The following is a 19,310-nucleotide window of genomic DNA, read 5'->3' on the forward strand; positions in this document are numbered from 1 at the left end:
GACGTTCATTTTCAAAAAACTTATTTTCGACCTTAACACACATGTTCACACACTTTCTTCATTTTCTTCAACTAAGAAAGACACATTTAACTCATCAAAATTCATCAAAAATATGTATTTCTTTGATAATGGCCATAAATGCTGCAAGTGAGATTCTACATATAGATTCTAGGCCACCTTTTGCGGTCTACAAATCTAAACATTTATGGAATTCGTGAACAGAGAATGGTCCACTTGGTAGTCCCTACGCCAATACAGCGTTTGGATGGTTTAAGTCACAAACATTTTATGAATGGTTTTTTCAACTTTTGTAATATTATTGGTCTGTTTTTGCAATAATAAAAACTTATAATCTTAAATAGTGTTAATTATTTGCTTAACAATGTCAAAAATCAAACATTTTTATATCAAAAGAACCGCAATTTCTTGAAATTGGCAATGGTGTAGGAAATTCTTTGCTCCAGAGAAATTTTACTACAAATAAACTGGTCTTAAACGAACTGGCGCAAAGTAAACCCACCATATGGACTAAACCCCGGTCAATGTAATTTTAAATTAGGAAGTCATCTATTTTAACAACTCTACTAGTATTTAGTAATTTATAGTAATTTAAGTAAAAATCATGTCGATGATTTACAAAGTATGTATTACAGATAATTAAAAATAGAGCAAAGTCAAAACTGTGGAGCAAAGTAATCCCGTTTTCCGGGGTTCTATTCTACCATATCCTATTGTCCTTAACAACAACAACAAAACATCATTAAAGTTTATTCAAAATAATACCGATTGTAAAGAGGGAACGTGAAGAGAAAGCAGTTTCATATGAAGACTGAAAGTGTTAAGTGAATCATAGATTACATCGAAAAATAATTATATTTTTTATAGAAAAAAAAACTTGACATTTTTTGGTTGAGCAACGTACTTATCGAATAATTCTTGTAAAATATATCGGTAGATGTAGGTATATTTTTATGTAAACTTCTTTCGCATTTATAAGAATCTTATATACTAAAACGCTAAGCCCTTTTCTTGTCCCCCACTTTACACAAAAACCATATTAGATAATTAAAATATTTTTTCGGAATATTATTAGTATTACGTATGAGATTGTCAAGATATACTTTTGGTACAAAAATTTACTTCCGGTTTTGAGATGACCGGAAGTTAAAATTTCTTTAAGTTTTAGACCCCACAATGTATATATGGATCGAAAGGTTTCGTCGAGACGAATCTAAATATATATTTCCGGTTGCGATCCGACACCGGAAGTGACCCGAAACGCGCATAAAACGTCAAGATAGAGCAAATCTGACACCGGATTCGTGATCAGCATGCAAAATTAACTGCTAAATGATATCCATGTCCACATTTGATGAACTAAAAATTGCATTCCGGTTTTGAGGTCGACTTCCGGTTTCGTTTTTATTAGTCAAATCAATAGAGAATTCAACGTAGAGTTCAAAAATGTAAGTTCACGAAATTATCATTTATAGTTTTTGAGTTAAATATTTAAAAAAAAATATTTTTACTTCCGGTCATTGTATATATTGTATATTTTTCTCGCAAAATAAAAATTTCATTTAAAAAACTCGATGTCGAGTTGGTCCGCTAGTTCAGATATTTTTGCATACTCTGGCAAGACCATAATTTATACATAAAACGTATCGTGTAATCGAATAAAAATATAGATGTTATAATCATTACGAAAAGTGGAAGCGTTGTTGTTGTTTTATATGACTGATATTATATTTTGGGATGATAATCAAATATTTGGTTTATGTTGATCTATTTCAGAATTCAAACCGAATGTGCTAATTATTTTCACAAACTTTACGCTTTATTTTAATTTATTTGTAGAAATAAACATTATAAAAATATATATGTTTGCCACAGATTATATAGGTACCTATACAAATATACGTGTGTTGTTTATATTATACCGAAAAATGGTTAATTAAATTACTGCAACCCGTTCTAGCAAAATAAGTAAGTAATAAAAATGATCTGCAAGTTAAAATTGTTTATTAAGTTTTAGAAGGTGCAATTATAAGAGCAGAATACAAGCGAAAAATTATATTATCGAGAGACAACTATCTATGATACTTTATCTGAGGTCATCCCATCTTAAACCATAATTACCCAGCATTAAATACCTAACAACACCTCCAAAATAATTAGGGTTTATAAAAACATAGACTGGATGTTTTACAAACATATAAAGGAAGTATAAAAACTTCTTTTTTTGAGGCGAAGTAGTAAAATGCTGAGACGAGCGTCACGGATCAATCATCGATTTACAAAGTTTATTTATTTATTTTGGGTATATTTGGTCCAGGAGCTTTGCCATCTTTTATTTGTGACATTACTTTTTCCACTTCATCTGTTATGATTGGTAAGTGGTCATTACATATTTAGGATGGAGGTTGTTCGGACCTATTATCATCAAAGAGTTCTTGTATGTATTTGGTCCATATGCAGATTTCTTTATTTTTATCTGTATCTATAGTATTTTGAACAGCAACAAACACGACAAGCGACGAAATAAAAAGACGCATAGCAATAGCAAACAGAACTGTTCACGGCCTCCAGAGACATTTAAAAAATAAAAATATAAAACATGCACTAAAGCTTAATATATACAGGACCTTAATAAGACCAGTTTTGATATATGGGGATGAAACGTGGATCTTATCTCAAAATGATAAATGACTTCTTGAGTATTGTGTCAAAAATACCACTTCGTGGTATTTTTGAGAGAAAAATTCTTAGAAAGATTTTTGGGGCCGTAAATGAAAATGGGCTATAGCGTCGAAGATCCAACTTTGAACTATATCAGTTGTACACCGATCCAGATATTGTGAAATTCGTTAAAGTGCAGAGACTTAGATGGACTGGACACATTGCTAGGGTGTCAGATCACGAATACACCAAGAGATTAACATTTTCAAAACCAGCGGGCACAAGAAGCAGAGGACGACCACGAATGAGATGGATTGATGATGTGGAAGAAGACCTACAGATTCTAGGGGTTAGAAGATGGAGGGAAGTTGTCAGGAATCGACAGGAGTGGGGACTTCTTTGTGAGCTGGCCAAGATCCACAACGGATTGTCGAGCCACTTATGGTGATGATGATTATTTATTTATTTTAACAATTTTTTGTACATTTGAAAGTATACAAAACCGCTGTTAATTAATATCCTTGTTATAGATTTTAAGAAAATTGAAAAAAATTACATGTATAACGGACTCTCCTCGTCAAGTAAATGGACCCTTCTAACTATTTCGTGTTACTAATGAGAGACGCAATTTGATATCGACAGAGATATCACAGACACGCAAAAACTGATAAACACAATATTTCAAGACAACTCTCCCCCTTCACATCATAACCAAAATTCAACAAAAAAGAAAGCTCTTCGGTAGATTTAAATGATCTCGAGACGAACTTGTCAGTACAGAATACAAACATCTAACTGGACCTCGGCCACGTGATGCGGAACGAAGAAAAATATCGAATTCTTCAACTTGTTGTGCAGGGTAAAGTATTTGGCAGAAGAGGACCGGGACGCCGTCGTATCTCGTGGTTGAAAAATCTCCGACAATGGTTTGGGATGACCTCAGCGGAGCTGTTTCGCAGAGCAGTCAACAAAACCATGATAGCCTTGATGATCGCCAACATCCGGACCGGATAAGGCACTGAAGAAGAAGAACTGAACATATCAAGCTGAAAATGAATACTATCAAAGCCAAACAATGGCGTGAGGTCACTTTTATCTTGAACTACCGAGACGGCGGTATCTACTGCTGAACAATCAAATTCTTAATTTCAATGCGCATAAGTCACAAACCCTTAAAGCTCATATCCCAAATATTTCTGTAACTCCAAACGACACCAGATTCAACTCGCCCTTCCATAAAGTTACTGATGTCGATCTAAAAGATACTCTAAAACCCACATAACTTCCAAGATATATCACACTCATGGCACCTATGGATTATCAAACCCTTGGAAAATATTTGCTAAACTGTAACACACCAAGTTCTGAAAAGATTCCCAGGAATTGTGTTAAGCAACTTTCAGCCTCACACGGTCGATAATAGTCAATGAATCCATTAAACCCCACTAATTTCAAAACCCTTCTTCTTAATGTTCTCGGTAAAGTCTTTAAGAGGACTCTTACGGATAGACTAAAATCGTTACGTTACGTTAAATCGATACGTTAATCTAAAAGATACTCTAAAACCCACATAACTTCCAAGATATATCACACTCATGGCACCTATGGATTATCAAACCCTTGGAAAATATTTGCTAAATTGGCAACTGTAACACACCAAGTTCTAAAAAGATTCCCAGGAATTGTGTTAAGCAACTTTCAGCCTCACACGGACGATAATAGTCAATGAATCCATTAAACCCCATTAATTTCAAAACCCTTCTTCTTAATGTTCTCGGTAAAGTCTTTAAGAGGACTCTTACGGATAGACTCATAAAATTTATCACAAAAAACAATATCATTCCCTCTTTCTAAAAAAAAAATTGAAGTGCAGTGTTGTGCAAAAAATAGAAACATTTTAAATCTGACTGGCTGGCTGACATATATATTAAATTACTGCTTGCTGTCGAACAGGCAGCTAAACTGAAATGGAAATGGGCTGGACATAACGAACGTCCTAAGGATGGCCGATGGAATATAGAAATCAGGAATTGGCGGCCATATGAAGCCAAAAGACCACGAGGAAGACTGCAAATGCGCTGGGGCGACGATATTAAAAGAACGAATAAGATATTCTATAAATCTTAAGAAGGAAGTCTTAATATGCACCTCATCCACCGAGTAATCTACAAATTGTTAGATTTTAGTACATTCTGATAAAAAGTGGTAGATATGTAATTAAATATTATTTAACAGTTTTAATTTTAATCTTTTGTTTTGTGAAATTGCTAGATTAGTGAATAAAAGTCAGTAGCAGAATGAAGAATTACAAATAAGTTTGAGTTATAAATATGTAATACATTTTATAAAATATTCTTTAATATTTTATTATCGATACAAGCAAATTGTAAAATTGCATTTACTTACCGCTGGATTTGGTGTATTCAGTTGTTCACTGCTTACTTCCGGAGTAAATTTAATTGGAAATTTGTTTGGTAACACCATTAACGACGCAACCGTAGCGCACACACACTTCCTCAAGGATTCGCTAAAATATTAAAATCTATTCAGAAATAATAATTAATAATACTAAACTATCACAGAAATGCGTAAGTAAGCATGAATACCATAGATATGGAAAGTATCATAGATGAGCATTATTCTTATGAACATTATGAAGGGAGATAATATAAAACCCGTGAATGACAGAGGAACCGCAGTTACCAGTTCTATTAGTCGAATATATGGGAAAATGATAAAAATCGAACAGAAGGAGAATACTTAGAAACGGAAACTAAAGTACATTTGTAGACATCAAAGAAACGTATGATACTGTCTTCCTAAATTATGAAAATCACATAAAAATAAAAAATAAATATAGAAGAAGTGGGAGCTGTTAAAATGTTGTACCATCGACGAACAACAAGAGTAAAAATGGAAAAGTAACCGTAACCGTACATAGAGACTTTAGCAAATACAAAAAAGCAAAAGCTAAGGTAACCATTTATAAAAAAATTTCAGAATTTCCCACTACTAGAAGCGTCCGACTAAGACACGTAATATCCCCAAAGCTCTTCACCGCAACCCTAGAAAACATATTCAGCAAAATGAACTGGCAGAATAAAGGCATATCCATCGATGATGAATACTTCAGCCATCTAATATTTGCAGACGACATCATTCTGATGGCTAATAATCCTGCAGAACAAGAACTTATAAGCGATCTAAATGTATCTAGCAATGAAGTTGGCCTAAAAGTGAAATTGACAAAAATAAAAACCATAAATAACGAGCTAGTAGATGTCCAAGATGTAATAATAAACAAATCTGCACTTGAGACAATAAACGAGTCTGTATATTCGATACTACTTCTGATAAAAATGCAATTATATTCAAATCCAGGATGGCACTACACCTGAAGAAAAAAGCATTCCATCAGTATATACTACCAATCAAACTCAGACCAAAGATTAATGGAGCGATGCATGTTAGGCATAATAAATAGACATCGCAAAAGAATAGAATGGATCAGACAGAAAGTCGAGGTCACTGATATAAACCACAGAATTATATCTTTAAAATGGCAGTGGGCGGAACATTTAGCGAGAAGAACTGACAATATATGGTCGACTAGAATTACAGTGTGGTATCCAAGAGGCGTCAAGAGACCAAGAAGACGTCCAAATTTAAGATAAGACTACGACATAAGGAAACAAGCCGTTACAATATGGCAGAGAAAAGCAAATTTTAGACAATCGTGGACAATCTGTACCATAATAGGTAGAATTTGCTGAGAATGGTGATGATGATTATAATATATGCATTATTAATTATTGATCAGTGTAGTAGTGTCTGGGGTCTTGGGAGACAGTCCTCACAAGTCCTGAAGAAGACATCAAAGAGGATGACGAAAGCTCGGCGCAATGATAGTCGAGTTTAATATCTCTTGAGTTTAATATTAATTCCTGTAATAGTATTAATCTTAGCTCTAGGTAAGATTGAGTGCATAAAATGACCAAAACTTACTTTATTCCTGGTACATCCAGAATACCAGCGATTCCGTCTAACTCGAAATCTATATCGGGATTATTAAGGAAAAACAGCTGCACACCGCCTATCAATGGAAAGTGGCGAATAAGAGGTTTGAGCACTATTCTTAATTTTCCATACATCTAAAACAATTGCACATAATTGTGTATTCTGTTCATACTCTTTTGCCCCTTTAATGTCGGTATAAACTTGTTTTTTTAATGCATTTAAATTTTATACGAAAGACATATATTATACATTATATCCTATGAGAGATTTCTCTGAACACAGTCTACTCTACACCGGCCATACTACAACCAATTGGCTTATCATAAATCGTCCTCGAGACTTTAGAAGACCCGCTTTATATCGCTAGTAGCTACGAAGTTTATAACTAAAAAAAAGGGGTTAAAAAGTATAATTTTCAATAAATGCGGTAAAGAATATTATTTGTAATAATTATATGCCAGAGAAAATTATAAACCTTAATAAAGCATCAGCAAAAAAATTACGCTTTGACGAAGGCCAGCGAAATTAATAATTTTTGTTTGTGTACCAACGAAACGTGTTATAGACGAGGGAATATTTATAAATGGGGAAAGACTGAATAACATGAGGTACACTCATGACACTCTGGAGTTTCTGGAGATTCTTCTAAAGATGCATATCTTCTAGTGATGTTGGCGATCACATTGACCCATCTTATTCTATTTACAGCAACTCGAAATAGATCAGTTGACGTTAGACCAGTCTATATCCTAAGTCTGGCCAGCCAGAAGATACGTCTACGTCCCTCTTGCCCTCAATCTTGCCTTGTAGAATCAACTGTAGAAGTCAGTATTTATTATTACGCATAATCTGGCCGTAGTAAGTCAATTTGCGGTATTAATAATTTCTTTGTCTTTTCTTAGTCTATGGAGGATAGCTAAGTTAGTTGTATAGCGTATATATGAGACCCTTGACATACGTTGGTGGCACCACATTTCAAACGCCTCTAACTGATTTATGGCAACTTCTGTAAGGCTTCAGCTTTCTACTCCGTAGAGGAGGACACTAAAGACGTAACATCTAAGAATTCTTATGCGTATGTTAATACTTAAAGATAAATTGCAGAGAATCTTCCTAAGACAGGTTAAAAGAGGTTCTGGCCTTTTCAATACAAGTTTTTATTTAGACTCTATGATCCCAGATATCCTTAATATTACAGCCCATATAGCATATTTTCTCCAATCTTTCTAACGGTTTATCGTTTATTGTAATTTGGGCGTTTAGTTGGTGTTCTTACTAATGATCATTATTTTTGTCTTCTTACAATTTGGTTTTAGGCCATATTTGTAACATTATGTAGGCTACAACATAATCCACCATTCTTTGGAGCCAATGTGCACTATTTGTCAGCAATACAGTATTGTCTGCATATCTAATATTGTTTATAAGTTGGTCATTTACTGTTAAACGGCCCACAAATTGCGTTATTACTCGACAGTTTTGTTCGACGATCAAGTCTGTTCGAACAAAAATGATGCAAAACGAAAGTTTGTGGCTTGAAAACTGTCATTTTTGTTGGCGTGCAAAAATAATGGAATAATCAGTTTCAGCTTCATTATGTCTGTCGAACTTGTTCAAATCTGACGTGTGTGGGATCAACAATTTTAAAAACCGACTATTTATCCATAAGCGGCGCATTCATTGATTTTTTTTATTTTATTTTCAATTTATTTTTTAAAACATCTGTTTCAAATTCAGAGTTTACATTTTTTAACAAATTGTTTAAATATGGCGGATCTTCGCCAGATAAATAGAACATTTTTATTAGAATTTATAAAACTCTATCGTAGTTTCCGTGTGTGTGGAAAATTAAAAGTCACGAATACAGTGATCGAGTTAAGAAAGACAGAGCATATAAAAGTCCATTGACAAAGTTAATAGAAGTGTTGATGCAACAAAAGGATCAGTAAAGAAAAAGATTAATTCATTAAGAGCAGGCTACAAAAGGGAATTCTGTAAATATGTGGTATTATATTCTAGCATTTACAAAATAGTGAAATTAAAACCCAACTATAGCCTCATGTTTTCTTAACATTCTGTTTTTTGATTCATTCGCTTATGTTTATGGAAAATAAAAAAGTTAGGTACTTTAACAACTAGCCTTGTTTTTCGTCAATACATGTTTTTAAATAAGTATGGCAAACTTTAAGGGGTAATTCTAAATAATGACAGTTTGCTTTATAAACATATGTCCGCAAATGCTTGTTTTCTGAGATAGGATGTGTTAAAAATATTTTCTTACAAAGAGACGATTTATTTATTAATCGGTTAAATAATTTAGACAACAAATGTTTTCCTTAATACCTTTAAATATTCTTTCTTTAATACAGCATAAATTGCTTTGCAGTCTCTGGTATAACCTGACCTAAAGCTTGCGGTGAAGTGATTACCGAAAGTTTTAAATCTTCGTAACATCTGCCGGTAGTGAGGAATCGTAAAGTCGCTGTAAGTCGCTCATGAGGTGTAATAGCTCTTCTTAATTGCGTGTTTTGTTTGACGATCAGGGGATTTACTAATTTTAATATTTCTCAAATAATTAAACCAATCACACCGTTCCAATTTTAATTCCTTTAACAAGTTTACATGAGAAAACTGGTTTCTCATCAAGAGACATTTTTTCGCACATTTTGTTTTATTTACGTTTTTTGTTTGATTTTATGGCAAACGACGTCGCTACTGCATACAAATAAATTTGTTTCATATTCGGACAAACTACCAAACAAAACTGAAGCATAACTGAAGGAAGATGTTTTGAGAGTATATAATTATATTAAATAGTGTTGGTGACAGTATGCAACATGTCGAACTTAGACCGAACTAGATATTTTAAAACTGTTATATCTCTTAAAGATAGCTTCAAAACACTAAAAAATATACAAAAATAAATATTTTATTGTAAAAATCAACAAACCTGGAAATTTTTAATTCCGCCCAAAAGTCCTCTGAGACGAAATTTAATATCACAGTCGCCAGCGTATCTTAAATCAAATAGGTCTTTTAATATAAATGTATCATATTATAAAAAAAAATTAAATTTTTAAAATTCTACAGCTTTGATGCGAAACAGAATTTTTGTATATGTAAGGATGTAAGTATACAGTGATGAGTGGCTTACCACCCGGCTTTTTAACGTAAGAGATAAAAAACACAGTTATCTTGTGAAATAAAAAGAGATGAAACTCGTAGAGGTGAGAAATAATCGGAAAAACCTAAAATGTATATTACATTACATTACCACTAACGATAGTCTCACACCTTTAGACGTTAGATTCGAGCTAAATCACCTCGGTCATAATTATTATGAGTAACGTCGAATGTGTAACGTATTTCCATTTTTTAATTTCGCATAAAGTAAAAACTGATTGACCACAATAAAGCAAAAATGTGTAGTGATTATTTAATCTAAAGTTTTAAATTATTAACCAAGAATAATTTCTACTATGATTTGAGGAGTTTCATACACTCTTGTCACGGAATAATTATAAATCCTTCGTGGATTAGTGGTAAGAATTATTGCGATACAGACATCGCAGACGATTAGAGTTCAAAACCCACATGTGGTTTTCTTTTTTTTTTTTAATAATTTGAAATTATGCAAAGATCGTTTTGCTTTGAATCACTAAACAAAAACTAAAGTTAAAACAAAAAATCTTATTGACAAAATAGTATCGTCGTACTTTCGAAAATAAAGTAAAAACTTTTAAAGAATGTTTAAATAAGTAAAAATTCTACAAAAATAAAAAAAATATCCGTGGCCACTAATCAATCGATTAGGAAAAGTCGCACTGACGATGCGAGAATTATGTGCAGGACAACCATCGTGTTGAAATCATATGGAATCGAAAGGTATTGGTAAATTACAAAGGGCTGGGACAATTTCATTTTGCAGAAGTTCCAAGTATTTCCGCCCAGTCAACATACCGTCTATAAAAAATGGACCAATGACATGATTCCCTATTATGCCTCCCCAAACATTTACTTTTCGAAGACGCTGGGTACGAGCGACATAAATCTGACGAGTATTTCCTCGAGATCAATACCTAGCATTGGTTGAATTGTGACGGCCATGCAATGAAAACGTACATTCATCGGTGAACAAAACGTTCTCTAAAAAATGTTCATCTTGATGTGACATTTCCATTGCAGTTTAACAAAATTCTAAACGTCTATATTGATCCCCAGGGAATTGTTCGTTGGATTTATGAAGTTTATAGGGACGGTATCGATGTTTTTACAAAATTTCACCTACTCTAAATCTTGGAATTCCACATTGTTCTCCGAGACGAGGTGTTGATTGGGTAGGATTTTGCTCAATACTTGCACAAATCAAAGTGTCCCTTAGTTCCAAATCTGGATTTACCTCCCTTCGTCTGCGAACTCCTCTTGGATCGAACACGGATCCAAGGGTAAAAAAATTATGTATAATAGACTGAATTGTTTATCGTGCTGGAGCCGGCCTATTTGGAAACATATTTACAAATTGTTGTCTAATCATGTTGTCTGATAATCCATTCACATGCCAGACAACAATTTACACTTTTTCCTCGACCGTTAAAATCCTTTTCACGAATTGTTTTTTCAATAAAAAGTTTCTGTTTACCGTAAAAAACACTTCTCGATGTGTTATTATTTGATAACTGTTCGCGCGCATCCATTCCAATGTCGTCAATTGTTTTGAAAATCATTACCTGTACAGAGGAATTGATATTAACACTGAGAATTTAGTGATGGATTTGACATTAAACAGTCTTCAATTGATTATTTTCCATTCACAACTAAAGACTGTAAAACTGGAATTGAATTTGAAACATTTTGTATTTCTATTTTATAACATTGAAATAAGAATAAATTGTAAATAATGAGTTTTTCGAAAACTTGTTACCTAATATGTATCATATTTTCTATTATTTTTGATTGAGTAAAACAAAAATTTTACCCTTGGTGTGAATTGAACCCCAGTCTTCTTATCGATAAACAACGTCTCTAACTATGACACCAATTCTAGATACAATAATTGTTTTCGGACTGATCATACCTATTTAGTTTAGTGAAATATTTCAGTTGAGCTACTTTTATTATTAAATAAACTTAAAGATTTATAATTTAAAATCGCTACTAATTAATGTTTTTTACTATAATATATCTTAATATATTTAATCATTTATTCTAACATCAGAAATTATTAAAATAAAATAAATATTTTCGAGGTCATCCGTATAATTATGACTGAAGTCAAATAGACACGTCTAATAACTAGCCTTATCTCGTACTATCTCACAACTTAATCTGTCTTCTATCCTTTCCGCTATTTTGCCGGGTGGTAAGACACTCATCACTGTATACCTTTAAGTGTGTATATTAGTTTAACAATTAAAATACAGTTTTATCATTGTTTACACGCCATGCATCGCTTATTGAAATTTAATTTTTTTTGTAGAAATGAAATAATGATTCATAGTTATTTAAAATACTTACGACACATCAACATCGATGACTATTTCTTCTCTAGAAACATTGTCATATACTACAATACCACCTGTTCTTAAGGGCTAAAAAATATTTAAGATAATATACTTGTATACAATTAATTTTTATAACAACAAATAATATACATATTTTGGTAGATCAAAACACTAAATAGACAATAATAAGTCTACAATATACCTTGTACTTACCGTACTGCCCAATATGATTCTCTCAAAATGGAATCCTTTCAGACTATATTTCTCCAGATTTTTCTTGAGCTTATTTTCTACGTATGTTTTAATGAGGTCACGAGCATAAAAATTTATAAAGGGCCAACATTGCTTTACGGCTTTATTTAGCCATTCTGCTCGTTCTACATCCGGAAACACGACCTAAATTCATAATCTTTCATCAATTTTGTAAACGAACAATGTAGTTAGAAAGTAGAACATAAATCGCGGTGTTTCGAGACTGTGCCCGAAATACGAAATATCCATAAAAATCAAGAATATAAACAAATCGTTAAGACTTGCACTGATAGACGACTCTCTGTTGCATAGTTTTCTTCCGCAGTGACACGGTTTTTATTTTTTTACTTGAACGAATTAATTAGGAAGGCTCTACACAAGAAGGGGTAAAAAAGTGAAAGAAGTCGAAACTATCAAATCTGAAAAAAAAATTATACAAAAAGAAAAGTGTACAAGAAAACAAAGACCTAAAAACTAAGTATGAATTAAATTAAATATTGAATTAAAATATAAATCGATCAGATTCAACGAATCCGGGAAATACTTGGTAGACAAATAAAAATGGAGATAGATAAACCAAAGCAATTAAATGAAGCAAAGGTAAAATTTATGAGGGTATATTATTTTAAGGGCTGAAGTTAAAGTAAAAAACAAAAATCATCATGAATAATTTTTCTAGACGGAATTGAAGAAAGGGAAAAATCATGGAAAGCAAAAACAAAAAAATACGAATATATATATATATATATATATATATATATATATATATATATATATATACATATATATATATATATATATATATATATATATATATATTTATGTAAAAATAAACTTATGTTTATTTTGATAAAACAACAGAGTGTGTTATACCTTTCATACAATACTTTTAGGTTGTATGATTGATTAAAGTTAAGTATCACTGACGTTTAAAAATTATATGACACAATTGTCAAACAAATAAATATATGTAATAATTTAATAATATTAATATATGTAATTTCTACACAACATTCCGATAGTAGAAGTCCAGATAAGTTACAAAATACCGATTCCTACAATTCCGATCCGACTTGCTGACCTCTATTCGATTTGACTTATTTCTATTCGATTTGTAGTTACAGAATATGGCTGAAAATGATAAATATTCGCTCCGTGCGTGACCATGGTAGGGGTACTTTGAAACGATGCCAGCGTGCGTAGCGGCGAAATATGACACAATTGGACCTACCTTTTTACGCATAAATTTTATCAAAAATGCGTGCAAATACATATTGCGTATTTAATTGTGCTAATAATAGTAAAAATAGTAAGTGTAGATTTTATAGGTTCCCAAAGATTACATATAAATTAGAGAAAAGAAAAAGATGGATCCGTGCTATTAATATGAAAAAGTAAATATCACATAACTTCATTTTTATGCAATTGAAATAGGAAAAATTTAAATAATTTACCTTAAATGATATTTTATAAGGCTTCAAGCTAACTGCAGAGTGCCTGATGACTTTAGCTTTTATATCATAACTTTTACTATTACTGTTTTTAAATATATGCTCTTTCACGTGAAAAACTTGATTTGCCAGTACTAGATTTTTCCCTTTCTTTTCCGTTTGTGGTTGAAAAGATATATTATGATGAATTTTGAGAAACCCAGTTTTAAATACTATTTATTTATTTTGTACATAAACTGAAAAAATATAATTAAAAAGTTAATTATTAATAATTGTCAATTTCGCATGTTTTTAACAATGTCAAACATATGTCATATGTTTAACCTGAAAATTGGTAGGTCCAAAACTGTCAGATGAAGGCGGTAGGTGTCGCGTCAGTCACGCACGGAGCGAATAGCAACTTCAAAATGATCGTTCTGAACTATTTCATCTAAAAAAAGTGAAAAATATATTAGCATCTATGAAAACCAGAGACTCCTTCAGGTCATTAGAAGATAATTTGGAGGAGATTTATTTTGATGGTGATGTGATTTATTAAAATGATTACTTACAATAGACGTTAACCGCAGTGTATGAGAAAACAGAAGCAATTGAACAATCTCTGATTATTTGAGTTAATCTATAAATTGAGTGATATACATATTCCTAAAGTTGACAATGAGGACTATAAATAAATAAAAGTGTTTATGTTATGTTTATAAGACATGCAACAAAAAAAGAGATCAAATTAAATGAACCAAAATCTGAAGGAACTACTAGGAAACTTGGAATGTAAAAACGATTTCAAACACCGGAGAAAAAAATGGGTGAACAAGTTTACCAAATAATAAAGCAAATACGAATACAAAAAGAAAAAAAAAAGAAATATAAAGATAAAGCAAGAATTGGAAGAAACAAAAAACAAATTAACCCAGGTTAAAAACAAAGTAGAAAGAAAAAAATACCATAGTAATTACGGGTCTACCAATAGTCGAAACACTCTTAAAAAATAACGTAAAATGTTTTATACAAAAGCATCTAAAAGAAGATATCTAAAGAGAATCTGCAATGAAGCTAAGAAATAATACATGTCTGATATCTAGTACAAATGAAGGATTATGGCGAAAAAAACAAGTTAAAAAAAAAGCAATCTCAGATTTTTTACTGAAGAAAAGATCTTCATCAACGATGACATGACCGAAAAGGAAAGACTGATTCGGGAAAGCTTTAAAATGGGATTGAAAGTTAATTTTAATAAATCCAAGTACATGGAAATCTCGAGCAAAAAAGGAATAAACACCAGATCATTTAAATTAGAGGTAAATCAACCTGGACTGACCAAGAGCAATAGATGTGCTGGGGCCATTAACAAAATAATTAAGGCCAGAGATAGATCTCGTAATACAAAAATGAAAGTATGCAAATCTATAATTAAATTCCCAATGCTATACGCTGCTGGGACACGGACTATGAACAAAACCATACACAATAGATTGGAAGCATGAGAAAGAAAGATATTCGAAGAATATCTGGTGGAAAAGTAATAGAGAGTGAATGAAGAAGACGAACTAATGTGGAAATATAGGCAATTGTATGCTAACCTTCCAATAACAAAAGTAGCGAAAAAAACGTAGCCTAGAATGGCTCTAACATGTAGAAAGAGTACAAGGTAATAGACAAGTCAAGAATATTGGTTGGAAAGTACCTGAGAGCCAAAAAAAAGAGAGGAAGACCAAAAAAGAAATGGAGAGATGTAGTGATCGAAGATTTCATAGAGATGGTACTCAGAGATTGGAAGCCGACAGCTAAGAACGAACAAAAAAACGATGGAAATTATCCATCTATCAATGGGCATAAAAGGACTTTTAACGTTATATATATATAAAATATACATAAATACAAAACAGGAATATCATCAAAAGATCCGCAAACGAGAATCAATCCAAAGAAAAAGCCAAGAGAGACCAAGAATAAGATATTGAGATGACAACTAAAGGCGGGTACACATTTGCGAGCCGAACTGTTCGCGAACCGTTTGTGAACGCTATATTCGTTAATGTGTACGGCAGAAAAAACCGCTTGCGTACTGTTTCATCGTGACTCGTCGCGAACCAAATTGTTGCGGTTTATTTCACGACTTCAAAGGAAGCTCGGCTTTCAGTTTGGACGGCGCTTACTAGACGCAGCGAACATTTTTATTGTGTCATCAAATCGACAATGTATGAATGACGTGTTCCTTCCTAGAGAGACGTGAGAAAACAGTAAACTGATTATTGTCATGGACGTATAAATAAAGATAAAATCTTTATTTATACGTCGATGATTACTGTACATAATTTTATTTTTGTTAAACAAGCAAAAACAGGAACATAAATCAGTACCCAAATTATAAATAAAATGAATCATTTCGCACATGTGTGTTCGTTGTTGGTTTGTCGCTTTCCATGGATCGAGATAAGTATGCGATTAGTACGATGTAGAATATTTTTCAAGGATCTGTACGCGTACTGTACGTATACCGTTCGGCTCGCATATGTGTACCCACCTTAAAACGGCATAAAACAGGAAGGTATGCAGATATGAGATATATAACGACATCAGTGCGGATACACAAGAAATTGTAATCAAACCAGAGAGAAGGAAGACTAGTCCATCTTAGATTAGGATAACATGCGAAAACCTAGGCATAATCCGAAGCGATTGAATAGTGACGACGATAATAATACGATGAAGACGAAAATCCTTTCACTGTAATTAAAATTTTGTTAATTACACTGTGCCTAATTAGCACAGTTATTAAGTTATTTGAATATGCTTAATGACGCTCACATTTTCGGATAAATTTGGTATTTACGTGGTTAGTGTTATTTTAAATAAAACATCCGGTTATTTTATATCATAAATATGTCGTCTTTTAGGTTTCATTAATTTTTTTACCAGAAAGTGTTCGCATAAAAATAAAAAGTATATATATATATATATATATATATATATATATATATATATATATATATATATATATATATATATATATTTCCTCGTAAACGCTATTTATTTTATTAAAATATTTAAATACAACGACATATTTGTGTGAACATAAAAATGAAAAAACAATTAAAACATTTTTATCATGAAATTCGGTATATTGGGTTAAAACAATAGTATTATAATAAATATCATGGCCTATAAAACTGTAAATATATTATGACTAATATCTTTTCTGTTCTAGTCATTTCGGCGAGACTTGTTTACCTGCCGACAGAAACCTCTAGTCCCCTCGCCGAAAAACCAGCCTGAGTTCCCGTTATTCGAGGCAATTCTTGTCAACACCGCCAACAACCGGTCTTCCCCAATGTTCGAGTCAATTCATGTCTGCTTCTAGGGGATTCCGAAACTAACGGAGTTTTATATTTAAAGAAGGAATTCTGTTGGAAGAGTTAGTTAATTTTGAAGATCGCGCCGCGTAAATTAAAATGTAACGCCCGTATTATAACTTGTATAATCGTTCGTGTAATATAAATTAGTAATAAAGACTTTAATAAATTTTTGTAAAAGTGTTATAAATAGAACCTTTAATAAATAAATGAAACCAATAAATTAGAAGAATTAATAAAAACATTCTGAAATTCTAAAGTATTCTGAAAAATTTTTCTAATAATTTTTTTTCGGTACTTCGAATGAAAAACAAAATATCCAGAATTGGTCTGATTAAAATCGTACTAATTAGGTTGAGGTTTAAAAGTAGTCAGCAAAAAAGTTTGTGATAGATACTCTCTCCAAACTTCATTAGGCCGACTCTGACACAGTTTCACTCTGCGAATTGTTTTGGTTCGAAACATTACAATCGTCGCACAGGGAAAATCGGAAAAAAAATTCAGTCAGACAATATGAAAAGTTGTTTTTGATGCTGTTATTGAAAGTATCCTGACAAAATTAGCTAGTTATTTATGGTTTTTGTCAGTAGTTTTTCCGACATGTTCGAGTCGTCAGACGCATTGTTTGACCTATATTTATCATCAGACAATTGTATTTTCGTGTTTTTTAAATTTTGAATCTACTTAATTAAAAGAATAGCAGTATTTATAAATTTTCGTTATCGGTAAAATCGAAAAAAATTAGAGAATTTTTCAAAAAATTAGAGGAAAAGTTGTCAGACTCGTGCTAATGAAGTGATATCAAAAGTTTGAAGAGGATATCTACCATAAAATTTTTTGCCGACAGGCACTCTAACTATTAGTTGAGTATAGAGGAAAGACACCGAATTCGAGACAGGCGCCTAATTTGAGACACCGTCGTATATTTGTGTACGATAGGGTGACATCTAGTGAAAATATTGAAAACTGATCATTCTGTGCAGTAGTGGTAGATCTGCTGTTAGTTGACTCTTAGAAGTGACCTTTGTTGTTTTGTCGACGTTAATTTGATTTACACATTACACAATTTTTTTTTGGAATTTATAAAAACTTACAATACATCAAGGTAAGATGATTACATTTACTCTAATTATTTTTTTTTGTTAGTTTAATATTCGTTAATACATTTTATGCAAATTAAACGGTAATTGTGTGGCATACATAACCAACAAAAATGCGTTTTATTTTTAACGGAAAAATTCTAATTTGAAATACCTGTAGGTTCCAAATTGGAGAGTGTCTCAAATTAGGACCCCGTGTAAAATTTTTATTTTTATCTGTTTTTTTGTTTGTAGATGCCGCCAAAAAATAAAAAATGGAACGCAAATGATATGATACGGGCTGTAAATACAGTAAGAAATAGAGAGATGGGCTATTTGAAGGCCTCAAAAGTTTTTGGAGTACCAAAAGGTACCTTAGAACGATATGTAAAATCAGACAAGACTCCAGAAGAACTCGTCGGGATATCAATTGGCCGCCGACCTATTCTTCCTTTGGAATTAGAAAATGAGTTGGTTGAGTATGCCCTAACTATGGAGCAACGTTATTTCGGGCTAAGAGCGCGTGATATAAAACGACTGGGATTTCAACTTGCAATACGAAACTCAATACCACATCCATTTAGCGGAGTCAAAAAATTAGCCGGAAAGAAATGGTTGAGGCTCTTTCTGAAAAGGCATCCTACGCTTTCAATGCGTACTCCTCAGGGAAGGTCATGTGCTCGAGTAAAATCTTTTACTCCTGAAAATGTATCCAAGTTCTTTGACCTGTATGAACCAGAATATCTTAAGCTTACTAACCCTGCACAACGTATATTCAATGTAGACGAAACGGGCCTTACAATTGTTCAACATAAACATAGCAAAGTAATTTCCATGAAAGGGAAGAAGCAGGTTTCGTCCCTTACTTCAGCAGAAAGGGGCAAGCTGATTACTGTTATTACATGTATGAATGCTGCAGGAGTTTTCGTACCACCATTATTAATCTTTCCTAGAAAAAATATGAAAACAGAGTTGATG

The 19,310-nt window shown here is 32.3% G+C and overlaps 1 protein-coding gene across 3 annotated transcripts in view; it reads right to left on the minus strand.

The window, feature by feature from the left end:
• Positions 1-19,310, minus strand: part of LOC140441947 (extended synaptotagmin-2-like) — a 79,246-nt gene that overhangs the window by 29,291 nt on the left and 30,645 nt on the right. For 2 of the 3 annotated variants that reach the window (XM_072532957.1, XM_072532956.1), the window contains 5 exons: positions 12,411-12,593; positions 12,211-12,284; positions 9,647-9,713; positions 6,685-6,830; positions 5,086-5,206 (listed from right to left, as the gene is read on the minus strand). In XM_072532957.1, the coding sequence (XP_072389058.1) occupies positions 5,086-5,206; positions 6,685-6,830; positions 9,647-9,713; positions 12,211-12,284; positions 12,411-12,593 (591 nt within the window). The remainder of the gene's footprint in view (positions 1-5,085; positions 5,207-6,684; positions 6,831-9,646; positions 9,714-12,210; positions 12,285-12,410; positions 12,594-19,310) is intronic. The other variant, XM_072532958.1, reaches the window with a different exon arrangement.

Source organism: Diabrotica undecimpunctata, chromosome 5 (genome assembly GCF_040954645.1).
Source record: "Diabrotica undecimpunctata isolate CICGRU chromosome 5, icDiaUnde3, whole genome shotgun sequence".
NCBI lineage: Eukaryota > Metazoa > Arthropoda > Insecta > Coleoptera > Chrysomelidae > Diabrotica > Diabrotica undecimpunctata.